Consider the following 18,101-nt stretch of genomic DNA (forward strand, 5'->3'; position numbering starts at 1 on the left):
ACCCTGCAATTCTATTTTTGTAGTCTGTGTTGCATTATTCATTATTAACAATTATTTTAAACAGTTTTATTCTTAGTTTTCATTAACTATGATGACTGGTGTAGAATCAATTTTGTTTATTTGACAACACAAACTGGATGTAATCTCAGTAAATGGCCAAAAGAGGGCGTAAAAGGGCACAATCCCTGACAGACCTTTAGCACACAGAATATAAGAGGAGTGCATCGGAATGCAAGAGTATGACATCTCTTCTGAAATAGATGAATGTTAAATTGCTAGACTCATTCAGTGTGTTCTTATACAAGGTCTTCATGTCCAAAAAAGAAAATATTTAGGTGCCAGAGACAAACGACGGGGCAACCTTGTTCTTACTTTCAAGTCTCTCAACCATGAATTAACTTTTTTTTCTTCATTCGTTCTTGTGTTCTCCATAAACTAGACATCACAGCTATTTTTGTGTATCAGAAATGTTTTTATTTTTTTAATAGTCTTGTTCTCTTCTCTTCTTTGCCATGTAGCGCATGGGGTTATAAGTATTTTCTTTTTCTGATCAGTAACCTTGGAAATGGATCATGATATATCATGTAGATTATGGTATATAATTATATAATGTATTTGTTTTCCCACTGTCAAGGGTCAAATATGGAAACACACAAATACACACAAGACGCATAACCCCTTTCAGACATAAGCCTGTAGCTAACTTATGGCCCCTGCACATTCACAAACCTTATGGTGATCTGTGACAGTAAAAATCAATACAGACATCTGATCAGTATTTGGTCAAGATTACCCAACTCTGTTTATACCAAATGAAGATGGGGTTTGTAGATGAAACTGAATCTCTATGGTAAGGGTTTGGGGATAAATGGATGGATGGATGGATAGATGGGTAGTTGGGTCCGTGAGTGAAGGGCCATGGGGCAGCTGTGAACAGATGTCCACAGGGATGGACCACTCTGCCCCTCCCTAGAGTTGCCGTGGCTACGATTGGACTGATCTTGTGCAGGGTTGATCTGCTGCTCTTCTAAGCAAGGGGGTCGGCACATTGTGTCACATAAGACTGTGACACAGGGCTTTCCACAAGCCTCCCTCCAGCACTCATACACATACTGGGTCATACACATTCGCTGGGTTTAATTAAACCACATCACACTAGGGTTAGTGGTGCGGAGAGAAACAGATGGATGAGTGTGGATTAAGCCAAATCTGAGTGGGTTTCTGACAGAGAGAAAAAGAGAAGAACAAGAAGAAGGGAATGAGAAGGAGAAAGGTGGTGAAGGAGAGAGAAGAGGAGAAAGTAGATATGAAAGTTGAGGAGGTGAGTTGGTATTTTTCTTTTGTGTTCTTTTGTCGGTTTCATGACACCATGTTAGATCTGGAGGAGCTGGCTGGATTAACAGATCAGATAAACGATACAGCTAATGTGTATGGACATGCCGGTGAATGATAGGGTGGATCGGCAATCAGACTGATGTTGCAGTTGAGTCTCTGCCACCTACCTCTGTGAGGTAGAGAGATGCTGATGGCACACACTCTCTTTTTTATTATTTTACGTTTAATGTAAATGTTGTTTTCTAAGTCTGTGTTTTTGTTCACCAACATTGATCATGCTGTACTGCATTTTATGATTTGTATTGTAATGTATTTTGCCTGGACGCCAGGAAGTATAGTCTCCACTACGGTGTAGACTAATGGGGATCCTTAATAAACATAAACATAAACTCTCAACAGTTTGGGAGGAGGGTTATTGTGGGCAATAAACCAATGTTTTACAGTTACATTTGTTAATGAACTAATGGAGCACATGGGAATGTTACAGCCTTTGATGATGAAATAGATTTCCACGGGACAGTCCTCACATTCGTTCAAGAAGGGCCTGGAATCATTTATGGCATTTTATTCTATAGTCTTGACACGCTGCAAAATAAGTCATTTTGCTTTCCAATCCATTCAACATTATTAATGCAATTATTAATCATTTAAAAAACAGTATTATTTTGAGCCAAATATACAACATTCAAATCTCTATTCTCTTTTTATTGTTTTTGTTATTGTTTTATTTTTCACTCTATAAGACAATACATGTGATGCAATATTTCAAACAAAAGAACTTTGTGGATCAAGGATGCTGTTCTGTCTCTCTGTTAAAGAATGATAATCTGCTTCATGATCTGTGTATCTTTCTGTACATCTTGTTTTCTCTAGGTACAATTCTATATGAAAGATGCAAGATCACAGAGGATCAGAGATGCACCTTTCTTGAAGTGATTAACCCACATCTTTAAGGATTACAAAGACATGAAATGTAGACTGAAGATACTGGAATAATCAGTTTGATAAAACGCTAATCTTTCCAAGAACCTTAAGAAGGTGGAGAGTTGGGAAAAATGCATGAAAACTGAAGGAAAACTGGTCTCTTGCATAACCTACGGCCAGACAGGGGATTGTTTTTTTTCTCTCCAGAATATGAAAGTGGATCTAAAACACTCTGTCTGGCACAGTCCTCGAGGGAAGCTAGAATGATGGGATAGCAATGAAATTGGTCCACTGCCTTTTTTAATTCATTTAAATTTTTTAAACTCTGACCCCCATTGCCATCATGCCTCCACATACTTTTCTGACTTCACTTCCCAGCAAAGGTGAAGCCACAACATCTGCAATGGGCCCCACCTAATGACTGGACTACTGTCATAACATCTTCGGCCGAACCAGTATTTGATTGACAGTGTGGCATTAGAACACACTTGGCCCAGGCCAGAGTGGACTCCAGTGTCAATGGGAAGCGCTCATCCATGACCATCCATCTGTCTCTCCCTTATTCATCTCACTCTTCTATCTCTTCTAAATCCCTTCTTTATCTTCCGCTGCTTTGCTGACCTTCCACCCTTGACTGCATCGTTCTTTCTCTTCAATTCCCTTCTTTGGTCTGTTGCTTTCCTTCCTCCGCTCCACTCATCCGCCGGCTATACCACCCATATAGCACTTAATCCATCCATACTGTTGGTCCTCCCTCTCTCTCACACACACACACACAAACACCAACATCAACTAACGGATAATCACTTAACCCATTCTATACGTCTTCCGCATAGCATCTTGGAGCTTTGTCCTGCCGGTTGTTCTCTATCACTTCCCCCACTCCCTTGTGTCGTCATGTTGGAGAACATGTCCCGGCGTTCCCGTACCCTGCTCTCCCTCTCTCTGACCTCGCTGGCGCTAGCGCTATCGGTGTTAGCTTTCTGCACCTCCTACTGGTGCGAGGGGACACACAAGGTGGTCAAGCCGCCCTGCCTGTCTCCAGTCAAGATGAAGAAATGCGGACAGAACAACAGCCTGCCCTACACCACTGGTAAGACCTAGGCCCTTGGAACCCTTGGGCCCTCCTTCACTGATTCTAGGCTCACATACTCCCTTTTTGACATTAGATTCTTATATTTCCTTTGCCAAACAAATTGGTCTTGAGAGATAGAGGAAAAAGATGAAATCACAATATGTGGTTTTTTGTTGTCATAACAATTTGAATTAAAATGTATTTTTAGCTTTCAGTGCTTTTACGGCACCAATACAGATGTGAAGACTCACATCTTCAAAAGAGTATTTGGTACTGCTTTAAATCTTGAAGCCATGTGTCATGTGGCAGAAGGGCCTTTTAAATGAGGGCAGTGACAAGAGAGGCTGTGACAGAAAGGAGATAAAGGAAATCCAGAGACCACAGTGTTTACACATGTGAGACAAATTTGTTTCTGGGGTCTGTCATGTTATTGGTATATGCCAGCACACTGTAATTTCAAGTCCTGTGTGACATGTCAGATTTATTTATGTCAGTCCATTCATGCAGCCCATCTTAAAGCATATGACAAGGGTTACCATGTTACAGCAAGTATAAGGTATAATATACATTACACAAATAACAACTGACACACGTAGACCACTAATGCCACCAACCACACCAGATTACAGACAGCATTGTATATTATTCCCAAATCCGAGATTACACGCCCGGTGGCATACATGTTTTTTTTTAAGCGCATATTCTTCTAATACAACATTCTTGTTGAACACGGCCAGAGATTATCTCAAGTGAGTGAATTTTGCAGAGAAGTCGAGTTTTAGTCTCCCCATTGATTTGTGCCAAGGGATGCTGGGAACCATTGTACCAGTCAGGGGAAAACATTGGAGAATAGTTTCATGGATTTAAGCAAAGCTCTCAATATGATGACAGAACCGATAACACAGGGGAGAATTTGCGTAGTTTAGGAAAATTACTTGAAAATAAATATGTATCCCGATTTATGGACCACATGAACTCTTGTTTGAACCCAGGTGAAAATTTTAAGATTCGGGGGCCAGATAGTTCAGATTATTCAATCTCATGATAAATCATCAAAGCAATCAATGGCCTCCTGAGTCAAAAACATCAGGAGAACCTTATTCATGCAGTCATATAATGGTGGTGGATAATCCATTTTGCTGTAGATTTGTACGACATAAATGTATACATTAAAGTTCGGGGTCATAGTAGTGCCCTTAAACTGCTTATCTAAAACAAATCCATGTGTCCTGCTCTGCCATGGCTACTGTTAGTGCTTCACAAAGACACACCACACATATACACATAGTCAACGCACCACAGTTAAACACACATGCAGGGTGTGTCACACCTCCAGACATTTTGCACAAGCATCAGGGGCCACCGAATGGCCACACTCTTCCACAGCCCCTCAGATTGGCTCCTGCTGTTTCGCCAAAACCAGAGGGTTTAGTGCCATTAGAAATAACACAAAACAACACAGGACCATGAAGGACCAATAAAAGGGCCATATCAGCCGGTAAATGTACATGCCATCAGCCAATACAAGTATTTGTGTTCTGTCCCATCTTGTCCCTGCAGAGATTCCCACTCCAGACCCATTCAAACCTGTGACCACATTCACCCTGTCCCCAAGTCAGAAGGAGGAGCTGGCACGCATACGGGCCAGGAAAATGGCCAACGCTGTGCATTACATCTGGGAGACGGGCGAGGACAAGTACATGCTACGTTACTTCCACACCGGCTTCTGGCTCTCGTGCGAGAAACACAACGAAAGTAAAGCAAGGCAGTGGGATTTGTGTGTGTGTGTGTGTGTGTGTGTGTGTGTGTGTGTGTTTGTGTGTCTGTCTGTCTGTCTGTCTGTCTGTCTGTCTGTCTGTCTGTGTCAGTGTTTGCCTCTGTAGGGCCTGTCTGACCGTCTGTCTGGCTGTTTGAGTTTGTGTTAATGTGTATATCAATATTTGTTCCAATGTGTCAAAGACAATTACATTAAGCATTTTTGACTATGTAAAAGTTAAAAGGTAAAGTAAAAAAAATCAATATCCCAACATTTGTATTTCGTGTCATAGTTAAGGATTCATTCTAAAGCAACAAGCTTCAATCTAACAACTTTTAGTTAAGATGGGAAACAGGCCAGAGTGTAATTGTCCTTTAAAGCAATGTGTGATTGCTGACTATGTGTCGTTTGTATTTCAAGGAGAGGTCTGCCGGAGTTTCATTGAGCTTACACCGGTAGAGACACAAGGTTAGCAAATAAAATCATTTTGACTTGACCCACTGTAGAGGCCTTATATTTGTCATAAGGTTAAAAGCATAGAAGTAAGGTAATGGGAATATGTCACATTCTGGAGATAATTTATCATTGCAATTGCTGAATGCATATCTATACATATCTATATTTACCTTTCTATTTACACATCTACATACTTCTGTTCTCTCTCTCTCTCTCTCTCTCTGTCTCTCTCTCTCTCTGCAGGTGTGCTGTGGCTCGCCGTGATCTCTGAGTTTGCGTACATCAGTCTGCTGGCCGCGGGCTTCCTGATGATGTGGGTGGAGGTGTTGTGTCTCTGCCTTTCTAAAGAGATGTACGCCCTGAAGATTAATGCCTACGCAGCCATATGCACTGTCCTCTCAGGTGCGTTCAGAGAATCCACAGCATGAAAACACACAGCAAGCCATACATCAACGCCAGCTGCTACACATAGTAACACACTTATTATCAAACCCAGTTTGTAGTCCAGTGTTTGTCAGCTGCTCAGCTCATGAAATGCTACATGCTAGCCCATCTCTTAGCTAGCCCAATCCAGTAATCTAGTACACACCGATCAATGCCTCAGCTAAACAAAAGCACAGCTGACACACTTAGTAACCCTCCATTGAAACACATGTATGTGATTCAGCTAAAGCATTCAATGGCATCATGCAAGCTACCAGAACCAGCTTCACCAGCCAAGCTATAGCCCTGGCTAGCTCTCTGAGTTTGAAAGGAGTGCTACTGCATTTCACCTGCCATGGATTAACTAGGAGCCTCAAGACAAAGATAGCCATTTTTCTGCCCCTCCAGATGTTGTGTTTATCCATCTGTGGCAATATGGATTCATGGACTGTACATATGTACTGGAGGCATTTCCTCTGCAGTGTGGCTGCAATCACACTTGTCAGTTGTCATGCTGATATTTTTATATAACATTATTTTTACATAACCACTGATGAGGTCCTGACCAATGGCACAGCATCGCAACAATAGTGGTTCTGAGGATAAATACAAGTATTTTCATCGATCTTGTCCTCGGCTGGCACCGTGTTTATGGTGACACTCTGCTTGCAACATATATTTTAAGTCCTTTGTGTCTATGCTCTCTCAAACTAGAGCATGATTTAAAACCACTCAGCAGATTTTATTATTCTCCACACATACACTCACATACACACACTCCACTAATCCCGCTATATATAACCTATATATGATCCTATATAGCTGTGTTCTGACAATTATGTCACAGTTGTCATCCCGTGTTCGTTTTTGTTACTCACCATTTCATCTATGTTTCTTTAACCCACATATTTTAACATCTATGCTGGTGTTAACAAATATACCATTAACAAAATATTACCAAAAATTTTATAAAAATCGTCAATTTATTGCACTTTAATATTTGAAAGGAAAACAGTAACAAGTCTCAGTCTCTATCTCTCTCCCTCTTTCTGTCTCCCTCTTTCTCTCCATTTTCCCTGTTGCTAGGCTTGATGGGAATGGTGGCCCACATGATGTACACAACAGTGTTTCAGATGACAGTGAGCATGGGGCCAAAAGACTGGCGGCCGCAGGAGTGGGACTACGGCTGGTCATTTGCGTAGGTGTCTGTTTGTCCTCTTGTCTCTCTCTGAAGAGAAACACACCCAGACTCTGCTATCCTCAAGATGTTTTATAGTGAAAGGGGTTACAGTTTGTTTTACTCAAATGACTAATGCAAAGCTATATGGACCATTCCAGTGCAGTATGGTTGTAAATAAGGAATAATGGCTCTTTTTTGCGACTCTCCTGTTTGTTGTTTTGCCTTCTTTCTTTCGCTCTCTCTCTCTCTCTCTCTCGCTCTCTGACTTTTTCTCTCTCTCTTTGCCTCACTATATTTCTCACTGTGTGATTTCATACATACACTCTGTGTCTCTCAATATTCGTTTATCTCTTTTCAACTTTCCATATCTTTCTCTCTCCAACTTTCTCTTTCTCTCTCTCTCTCTATCCTGTCTCTCTCTCCCTCCCTCCCTCCCTCCCTCCCTCCCTCCTGTTTCTCCACAGCATGGCCTGGCTCTCCTTCAGCTGCTGTATGGCTGCAGCCGTCTTTACGCTCAACTCCTACACTAAGACCCTCATCGAGATCCGGCACCGGCAGCGCATCCAATTGGACGAGGCCCGGTCTGCCTCCCTCGCCCCCTCCTACGATGAGGTTGTCACAGAATTAGGGGGCGGGGTCTACTCCGTCAATCGTCTGATGCGCCAGGCCCAACAGAGCACGCTGATGGAGAATATTTGGCCCCCCCATGCACTGGTGATGGGACCAGGGGGCCACCTGGCAGGAGGGGGGATGGTGTTGGTGGGGGGGTGTGGGACAGAGGGGTGTGAGGACTGCGAAATGGAGATGGACGAGATGGAGGAAGCACTGGATGAAGAGGACGAAGGTGAGAGGGAAGATGATCTCTGCTGAGAAGAGAAGGGTTTAGAAGAGAAGAGAAGAAAGGAGAAGAGAAGAGTATAGAAGAGAAGAGAAGAAAGGAAAAGAGAAGGGTATAGAAGAGAAGAGAAGAGAAGAGAAGAGGGGGAGCACCATATGGTGCAGAGGTGCCAGGAAAGGTAGAAAGGGAGATGTTTAAAAAGGACAGATGGTTGATGATGTAAAGCGTCAGCAAGAAGATGGGAGATGGGAGAAGATGGGGGACTGTGGTGACTGCTCTGGTGAGGGTATTGAAAGACTGAGCCTGGAAGGCTAAGAGCAGAAGAAGAAACAGACGTACTGGACCCCTTTCCTCTGTCTATGGGTGTCTCTCTTCCTGCCCTATGTTCCTGTGTGTGTCATGGGCAGTAGGTTGAGATAAGAGCATGATAGCAGGACAGAGACTACAGACCTCAATCATGTTTCATCCTCTCATGGGAACTTTGTCTGAGATTATTATGGTGTTACCATTGCTTACAAACACAATAGGTTTAAACCTAATGAAATAAAGCCCTTTGATTAATGTGTTTGTTCAGTACTCCAGACAAATGAAGATCAACATCATTATTGTACAGGGACTGTGCTACCTACTTACCAGATTTGTGTCTCATGGTGTAATTGTTGCTTTTTAAAATGTATTTATTGCAAAGTTTTAAAAATCTTTATAGTCTCCTGTCGTCTTGCTGTTCAGCTGCTCCCTGTCACTGTTGGAGCCAGGTGACAGTTTAGAAATTAAGTATCATACTTTATTTGTAGCTCAAACCTGTTGGAATGACTTTTTATTCTTTTTGTAATCAGACAGTTAACGACTACCCATAGGCCAAGTATTGTAGAGGAAAGGTGTCAGTATGGATATTTTGGAAATGTTATTGTGGTATTTCGCTTTGCGTTGTGCCAAGAACACCTTTAGCTGTGATGGTACTGGTTTCATACCATTGTCTAACTAACAAGAATTATGATGGATTTCTGCCATGGTTCATTTGGTACATGACGTGGTCAAATATTGATCTATGAACCTACATCTTTCAAGGAGGAAGTTACCATAGTTGCCAAGCAGTGGTATTTACCACTCATTGCATTATAATGTATGTACAGCCAAATCATTGTTTGATATTCATCATAACTTTTGTAGCATTCTTGGTGCAAAAGACACACCTGCTGTTTGAGAAAATGTGGCCTCTCTGCATAATTGCTTTGTCATTGCAGTTGAAATGATAGTGATGGAATGTCAGGAGCTGGTGCTAGTTGCTTTCTTGCCTTGTCAAGAAATGTCTGAATGGCCAAGAAATGTAAAATTGCCTGTGTTTTATCAAACTGCCAGTTCAATATTCACTCAGACAACATGAATATCTGTCCTGTTTTTACATTTTCTGTACACATTCAATATTTTATATGAAAAGAGATTAAATCACCTCTCTGCTGCTCTCTTCACGACCCTTGGCAATTTCAGAGACTTCACAATAAACATGAAGAAACAAAATAAACAGCTTGTGTTCAATTCCTTTGGTCTTAACAAATCACAAATTGTACTTAACCACCCTTCCATATCTGTGATACCCGAATTCACATGCGCCACTCCCTCTGAGATTATAGTTTTACAGTTTTATAGTGTCTCCACAGCTGTTGTCGAAACCAAACAAAACAATATTGTAAAGAAAAACCATGATGGGTGGTGAAACAATCCCAGAGGGCCGAGACAGACACTCTTGAGTGCTGGTCTGTAGATTACTGGCGTAATCTCTCCCAGCCTGGAGGAAGGGGTGGGGGTCGAGGAAGAGTGTGCTGTGAGACTGGATGGTGTCAGAGAAGCAGTGCAGTTGATTGTGAGATTAAGAACTGGAAGGGTGGAATGGGACCTGACCATAGAGCTTTGCTTGACGCCGAGCTTACCTACAACCAATATATGCTTATCTTAACACACGCACACACGCACATTTTCAATGATAAGAAAAGAAAATAACATTGTTGTATGTTTTTCTACTATGGAACATCAAAGACAATACAGGGAGAAAATAAATCTTGTTGTGTGGCCTAGACGCGTAAATGAGGTGCGTTTTTCACATTCTGTTCTCCGATCTGCAAGGCGTCCAGAGGAATGTCAGACAGAAACATCAACACAAGACAACAGTAATCAGGTTCAAGTGGCATGCTTTATTTCAAAATATAAATTTTGATAGAAGCAAAAGAGATAAAAGCACAAACAATTTACAAAACAACATGGACAATTTCATAACCAACTCCTCTAAACATTACTGTAACAGATTTCGAGAGTAGCTTACTATTTCCAATGATCTTCAGAAGATGATAACAATGCAGGCCTCTCAACTGAACTAACTCTTTGATTCTCTTCTCTTATTTGAACATCCTAATGAAAATTCATTATTCAAAAATCCTTATTGACATTGTAAATGTAAAAGGTTGAGTGCCTTCTTGTTCCTTACTATGACAGGTATATGATCATATCCTTCAAGTGAAAAGTGGATAAATAAGAAACCTGAGGTGATTTGGTTGCGCACACACACGCACACGCACACGCACACGCACACGCACACGCACACGCAGCAGATGCTCATGAAAACAGCTTTGAAATGGTTCACATTGTTGGCAAAATAATTATTCTGACACACCTAAAAGTACAGTATAAGAAATCAATAAATATAAGATCACAAGTTTCATTCTCTAAGAGGTAGATTGTGGCAATCCCGTAGTATTGCTTAATTATTTTTAGATAACATTTACCACTAAACAGGTTGTTGCTGCCAAGATATATTTCGACTAAGAGTAATAATGACGTTATTAAAGCAAAGTTATAAAACAACATTATTATTAAAGACAAGGTGGATGGAGGTGATGGATTGAATATCACCCAGCACCCTGCTACCTGACGTGAGGGAGGGACTGGAGTAGAATATGCAGTTATCTATAGTTGCCTCGTGGAGTCAGGCGTATACTACAGTAGAGATTTTGGGACAACCACGGGGTCATTTGGTCTAGTTGTGAGTGGGACCAGGTAGCAGACTTTTGGCATTACTAAACCAACCCACTGCCTTGTTTAAGCAGCAGTACTCAGGTCAAACGTAAAGAAAGCTTGAGAAAAAGAGAAGAGGAATACAAAATGTTTGAGCAGAAAAATTGTGCCCTTTATGCACCCTGGAGTTTGGAAATATATAAAATATTTACAATTAGACCTTCTTTAATCACACCTTATTTGCTAGACTGTCTGTGTGAATGAGTGGTCTTTTGAGAATAGAAATATCTAGACTCTTTACTCTTTACTTTGCTTTGCTAGGCTCGTACTGAATGAGACGCATCGCATCGGCGTTCGCCATTATGCCGTCGATGAACTCCCCCTCAGCAACTCTCTCTGTGATGAGACAAAAGGACACATAATGAATCTATGTCATTCTCGCTGTCTGACAGGGAACACATAATTAATCTGTCAGTCGCACAAGGATCACATGCATAACTGTTGTATATGAGTACTGTTATGTCTTAGACTAACAAATACAAATCCTTTTATACTCAAATAATTTAAAAAAAACAAAGGTGCCACATTTAATAGGATATGGCTTTTCTTTTGACTGTAAAACATGCTTTGCCATAATCTCTCACCTCTGTCATCCTTGTGAAAGAATCCCCAGAGTTTGTCTGCCCTCTTCTCTGCAGTATTTTCATCACTAGGAAGGTCTGGGACTTCTTCTTTGGGGATCAGCTTAAAGATTGCCTGTGGGGGAAAGGACAGGATATGTTTAACAGTAACTGGTTGTGTAGTTATGCATTATTCTGGATCAGACAGTAGAACACCTCCTAAGTATTTGTGGAAACCACCTACAATCCATTCAAAACCTAGACAGTCCACTCTGTCAACTCAGTACTTGTGCCAGGAAGAAATATGGCAAGTCTTTTAATTTGTAAGCATCAACTTTTCTAATTTTCTATATGTACATTTCACATTTACAAAATGTCACTACAGAAGGATATCCCCATAATGTTATACTTCAGGGCAAATTCACATGGTGAAAGTATTGTGCATTTTGCCTCTTACTAGCCACACTGTGATGCCCAGTGGAGGTAGTCATTTTAGGCCAGTCAGCTAAGACAGCAGGGAAAATTAATTCTCACAATTCTATTCCTGTAGAATTTCATATAGTTATAGTTAAGGTATTTGGTAAAGCATTCTGTAGCAATTCAGTGAAGCCGATCAAACATGCAGTCACAGGATTTAACCTTACGGGACTCTAATCCTGATCCATAATCTATAAAAGTAAGGAAGAGACTTCTCATCAGGAACTTTTTGGGTCATTTCATTTGTTTTGTCAAATATCCTGGATATGTATAAAGCCCAGTTGATATTTTTCTAGGCTTTATAATAACTTCTGCTTCTTTTGTTTTGGGCTTGATCTGGTCCTTATGGAACCCCCCCCCCCACCTCATGTTCATCCTCAGGCAGATCCTCTAAGTTGTCTATGTACAGACAGAGGTAAGGAGGGGCTTGCATTGGCATCACATACTTTCTCCTCAGGCCAACTCTGGCCAAAGCCCTGAGCTCCACCAACTCTCACACCACCCTTAACCTGTACATAGACATCTTAGAGAAGATTACAGACCAACAAGAAGCAGATTGTGTGATTCCCCTGTAAATAGGCCTCCATCCCTTTTTTTGTGTCAAAGGCGTAGTACTCCATTAAACTATCAGGGTGTGATGGCTTCCTATATGGTGTCCACTAACAGACACATTATTGATCGATTTTCAGCAACAGCTTGACTCTAAGATATCGAAAACTGTTTTTCTATACTGTCAGAGACATTAGCCACTTCTTATTTCCTTATCAGTTCTCTTTGTTTGAAAAGAAATCCTGTCCTAGGACTTGACACACTGTCACAACAAACTCCGCCTCATCACATACGATGCAGTGGACCGGCCATTTTGTTCCACTTCTCATGCTTCCTATATTTATCCCAGGATGCCCTCTGGCTCTTGTCAAGATTAACTCTATGGGAATTACTTGTGTGGAGCTTTTTAAAGCTCTCACAATCAAGAGCTTTCCTAATCTACACCATCTCTGGCTAAATGATCCCAGTCACTATATTGGTGTCTGTCACAATGGGAAACGTTATTAGCACTTTTACTGAGCTTTCTTTCTCTTTCTGTGGTTGCTCAGATAACACCAAGTGTTTCGCTCCGTGTTCTCACAACACATCTGTCAATCAGCTGTTGCTGTTTAAGCCTGTGTTGTTATTAAGTAACGTGTTTGCTACTGAATGCTAAACTCGGAGCAGGAACACCCACTGCGTATGACCAAAGATCATGCTGTAGCCACGTCACTGGATTCTCCCCAATGAGGGTTGTGTTAAGCCCTGGTCAGGCTGAGAAAGAAGTGGATCTCACACCCCAACAACATGTTCCAGGCACGTCTCTACCTAAAAAGTGCCCCCTTGTGGTTCATTTCGTTCACCTTAAACCACAACTATAGAGGACAGAACATGCCATTCTTTTTTCCAAATTGTCTGTTGTTTAGTATAACCTGACCAGAAATGAACTTCAAATATGAGTTTTATTCATTATAATTTAATTCTGACAGGCACTCCCAGGGTTTTAGCTTTAGTGTTCTTTTCTCTGAGGTGGTACGGTATGACAAACCACCACTGAAAGTTTTCCTCCTGAGGGAACTTTGCATAGATTGTTCTCTCCATATGTGTAAGCCTATGCAAGACCAAGGCCAAACCTACCGCGCATATCTCACAGACTTCTGACTTTGAGAGGTATCCATTCCCGTCCACGTCAAATAGTGAGAAGGCCCACTCCAACTTCAGCGTTATCTTGCCAGAAGAGGTCATGTGTAGAGCCACCACGTATTCCCTGAAGTCCAGAGTGCCGTCTTCGTTGGTATCGAAGGAGCGGAAGACGTGCTGGGCATAACTCTTGGCATCGCTTTCGGGGAAGAAACGAGCGTAGATGGCCTCAAACTCAGTTGGCGTGATGCGCCCGCTCGGACACTGCTTCGTGAAGTTATCGTACCACTGGGTGATCTCCGCCTCGCTGAACTTGGTGCTGAGCTTCAGGTCCTGCAGAAGCTCCTTCGACACAGCCCCACTCTTTGCATTACCCATGACCAAGTCTGAATGAGTCTGTTGCCTATCTTTCAGGTGTCTGTTTGCTTGACTCTGCACAGAAATCCTCAAGGGGCCTGTCTTTGACAACAGGCGTCCTCTGTCCCTCTCAGGCCTCCAGCCTTGCTCCCTTAAGGTGGCTCTGTAAAAGAAAACAATCATAACAAATTAAGAAAAAGGCAACATTGATTATGAATCAGCAGCAAACCCTATACTGTGTCTGGGATTCTATTCTCTATTTTAGGTAATATATTAATGTTTCTGCATACATGACACTGCTGTTTGCATGATGTCTGCCTTGACCATACACCTAAACACACTCATTTTAGGACACCATGAGTTAAACGAAGGGTTGTGAACTACTACTCAGCTACTATGAGGAGGTTGCATCATGTCTATCAATACAGTTAGTTTGTATCCTATCGCATCACTACTAACTTTGAGCAAAGCTCAGGGTGCTGGTTCGCTGCTCTTTGCTGTTTTTCCTGGGCATACCTAGGCAGCAAGGACCTGCAATAGGCAAATGCTAATGTTTTTCAGCAGAGTACAATTTGCCTTTTGATTACCCTGTGACTTTATCCTTAATATTTGATTAATCAGGTCTGTGCATTGACTTACGGATAGCAAAGACATGGATGAACGTACATTAATTTAGGACTAATTAAAACAGTCAGGATCCAGATGCTGAGGTGTTGCAAGGCCAGCAAAGGGCAAACAAAGATGTAGGCCTACAGTGCAAGGAACTTTAAAGACTCTGTGTTTTCCAGTGATAAGGCTCTTGCAAATGACTTACAGGCTAACCATCTGAATCAAATGCCAAAGAAAAATGTTTACATGATAGGTCTATTGCGTGACACAAAGCATTTCACAAGCTTGATATTCTTCAGTAAATATTGTACTTTATTGCCCCCTAGCGAGCAATTTGGGGGGAAATCCAGTCACCGGTGGAATCCTCCTTTATGTTAAGCCACTGACCATGGGAAACTTCAAATGTTCATTCGGTATATCGTAAGTATCTGTCTTTCACCAACAAATCCAGAAGAACACGCAATAAAGCCTATTGACATACTGAACTCCGTGAAACTGATGTCAAGGCCTTGATGAAGAATTAGTCATCTCTATGCAAAGGAATGCTAATCAGTCTTCCAAATAAAGTATAGACAGCGAGGACATCTCAAAAGCTACACTCAACATTTAATCATCCGCTGTGGTAAACCATCGCGATCTTTAGATCTACTCTAAATGATTCAACAGTGATTTAGGCATCATCAACAACGGGTTAGCCACTGCGTGTCAATAGTCCTTCTGAAGTCACACCTCACACATAAGTGTATTTACTGTTGGTAAATGATATCCCCACAGAAGCACACAAATTATGTCTGTCAAAATTAGACTAAATGTCTTCTCTACACGTCATCATTGTGTAGTTGAAACTGAAACAAGTAACAAGGGGAAACATTTTACAAAAAAAATAAAGCTACAGCTAGAGCAATAGAAATACAACATGGTGCTTGCGAAAGGTAAGGAAAGGACCACAGCGAACAGAATAAGGCCAGCAGGTTCAGCAGCCATAATCATCAAAGAAAGAAATAATGAATGACTAGCACTCTCGCCGATAAATCCCTTACCTGGGTCATACAGCCTCTACAGCACGGGCCAAGATCCAAGGGTGCAGTCCTCAGCAGGTAAATGGACGCACTGAGGAGCGAAGGCGCTCCACCTTGGCTTGCTGAGGTAAGTCAATTAAATGGGATTGGAGGTGGAGGCTGAGACCCAGACTGAGGCTTTTATTTTTGTTCCCTCAGAAGATCTGCAGAGTCTTCATGTTTAGACTCCATCACATGTGTGTTCGCACGAGCAGTTATTGGATCTAATTATGTTAAGCTGAGGTCTTTGGTCTTTGCCAGGTATTTTAAGACCTGCTCTTTACGTTGCATCCCAGTATAAAGCAGATCATTTTTTTTTGTTTCATACTCTTTCTTTACTTTATGCTATCCCTCACTTCAGCTTTGGGCCCATCTCACCTTACTGATATTAAAGTTGTTCTTATCTGTCATCTCGTTCTCATTCAGCTCTAGTATATTTTTTCATATGATTACATTTTTTCTTTTGTGTCATGATATTGCTGGAAATGGAGGAATTATGAATAAAACCCATCTGGTTCTACATAGCTCAGAAAGACTTCTTGCCTTGCTTCTTGACTTGCCATGCTCTATGGTTCCTTGAATTGGTATACTGATTGACTAAGAGGTACAAAGTAGCTCAAATATCTATGTGGGAGTATGGGGGAATTAGTATTCTTTATGAATGTTTATTCATTCAGTTTCCCATATGGCTTGACACTGGTTAAGATGGACTTGGTGGTGCAAGTACTCAATAAATAATTTTGACCAGTCCTTTCCTTGATTCTATTCCACAACCCCCATCGGAATACTAACTCTTCTCAGGTGCTTCTTAGCTGTACCATCTTGCCTATTCTCTCTTCTGTTCTCCACTTCTCCATTTTTTTTTAAAGAGGGGATTTTACACAGACTTAAGACATACTTATCTGCTTAGCATCCTTTCCATTCTAATGGTGCTCAATGTATAACTCAGCACTGGTCCTGGAATAGCCCCTCTAGAGTTCTGACCTTTGACACATATCAGCATAAGACCTGCACAGGAACATGACCTCTGAACTGCTGTAGAGATCAAAGGTTAAGACAGAAAAGAAGGGAGGGATGGGGAACGTCAGGAAACAGTTTGAGGCGGCAGATCAGGTATGGAAAGGATTGAAAAGGTATGACTGATGAGCTGTCAGAGTGGATAGAGTAAGAGACATAAGAGACATTGAAGAATTGAGAGTTTACTAGACTGAGGGTCTATGAATATCATGATGTAAAAACATACCAAAGGTTGACTCTACCTCAGCATTGGCCTTGCCAGGCTCAGGAGTATTTTAAATAGTAGATGGCATGTTGAGCAATTTTAATAAAATTAACATCAGCATTGATGTGTTTCATCACAGTTCAGATTTTTTTAGGGTGCTCTTACACTTTAAATATCCATTATTACAAGCTTCAGTCTTTTTTTTTTTTAAGCGTGAATTGTGCAATTAACTGGTTCATTTCTTGCAGGATTGACAGCAATAATGCTTATACTATGCTTTAGATGCACTCACAGCCAAAGGCCACATGAATGCCAACCCTACCCAAGTGACGCCTGAGGTAAAGGTAGTGTGAGGACTTCAGCTTCAACCAAAGAGGAGGAAGAGGGAAGGTCAGAGTAGGGGAGGCCCACTACAGAGCAAGGGGAGAGATAATTGAAAACAGGGAGAGTAGAGGGGCTATGAAACATGGCAGAGATCAGCTGACAGTGTTAATCTGGGACAGCATCTCACAAATGGGATTAGAGCTAGGAGCACCCTTGCAATGTCTCTCAGTATAGAACCAGTCTCTATTTATTGCTCCTCATCCGTGACCCCTGTAGCTCAAGTCCTTCTCTGACTCTTGTGCACCTTGCTTATCCACCTCTACCAGCCTGTAAGTGAGCAGCATTGGCTGCAGTGGCCGCACTCATGTGTCATAGATGATTTGGAGGTACAGAAACACAAGCGTTTAAGATGACTACTTATGAGTGCTTTTAAGGTCTTTTTGGCTTTTGACTAATGTCTAGCTGAGAAAAGAGTTTTATTCCACCATAAATCAGAAATATAACAACCATCTGCATCTGAGATTTTTCATAATATTTCTAGAATATACATAATGCACAATAACCATTGACCCATTTTATTATGCATTAAATAGCATGAAATAGCAATAGATACATCCTACAATCTGCATCTGAAGATTGAAAAATGCAGTTTCTTCCTTTGCAAATACAGTACAGTGGTGCAAGGGGAAACATCAGAATTTATGAGATCTATTCATCTTCAGTACCAACAACAAAGCCCAGCACCCTAGATAAACTAATAACGGTTCTTCTGA

The 18,101-nt window shown here is 41.4% G+C and overlaps 2 protein-coding genes across 2 annotated transcripts; one reads left to right on the forward strand and one right to left on the reverse strand.

Moving 5' to 3' along the window:
- The first annotated feature begins 3,156 nt into the window (after window positions 1–3,156).
- Window positions 3,157–9,509, forward strand: si:ch211-232m10.6 (uncharacterized protein LOC572203 homolog). Its single transcript, XM_031586389.2, has 6 exons — window positions 3,157–3,352; window positions 4,895–5,089; window positions 5,511–5,545; window positions 5,768–5,948; window positions 7,056–7,167; window positions 7,614–9,509. Exons 1-6 carry the CDS (start codon window positions 3,157–3,159, stop codon window positions 8,017–8,019), a joined length of 1,125 nt encoding a protein of 374 aa, XP_031442249.2. The 3' UTR covers window positions 8,020–9,509.
- Window positions 9,510–10,156: 647 nt separating this feature from the next.
- rcvrn3 (recoverin 3) lies at window positions 10,157–15,876 on the reverse strand. Its single transcript, XM_012829525.2, has 4 exons — window positions 15,765–15,876; window positions 13,756–14,278; window positions 11,638–11,749; window positions 10,157–11,389 (listed from the first exon to the last, which is right to left on the reverse strand). The coding sequence occupies exons 2-4, from the start codon at window positions 14,134–14,136 to the stop codon at window positions 11,298–11,300; spliced, it is 585 nt and encodes a 194-aa protein (XP_012684979.1). The 5' UTR covers window positions 14,137–14,278; window positions 15,765–15,876; the 3' UTR covers window positions 10,157–11,297.
- Window positions 15,877–18,101: the final 2,225 nt, after the last annotated feature.

Source organism: Clupea harengus, chromosome 19, assembly GCF_900700415.2.
Source record: "Clupea harengus chromosome 19, Ch_v2.0.2, whole genome shotgun sequence".
In the NCBI taxonomy this organism is placed as follows: Eukaryota; Metazoa; Chordata; class Actinopteri; order Clupeiformes; family Clupeidae; genus Clupea; species Clupea harengus.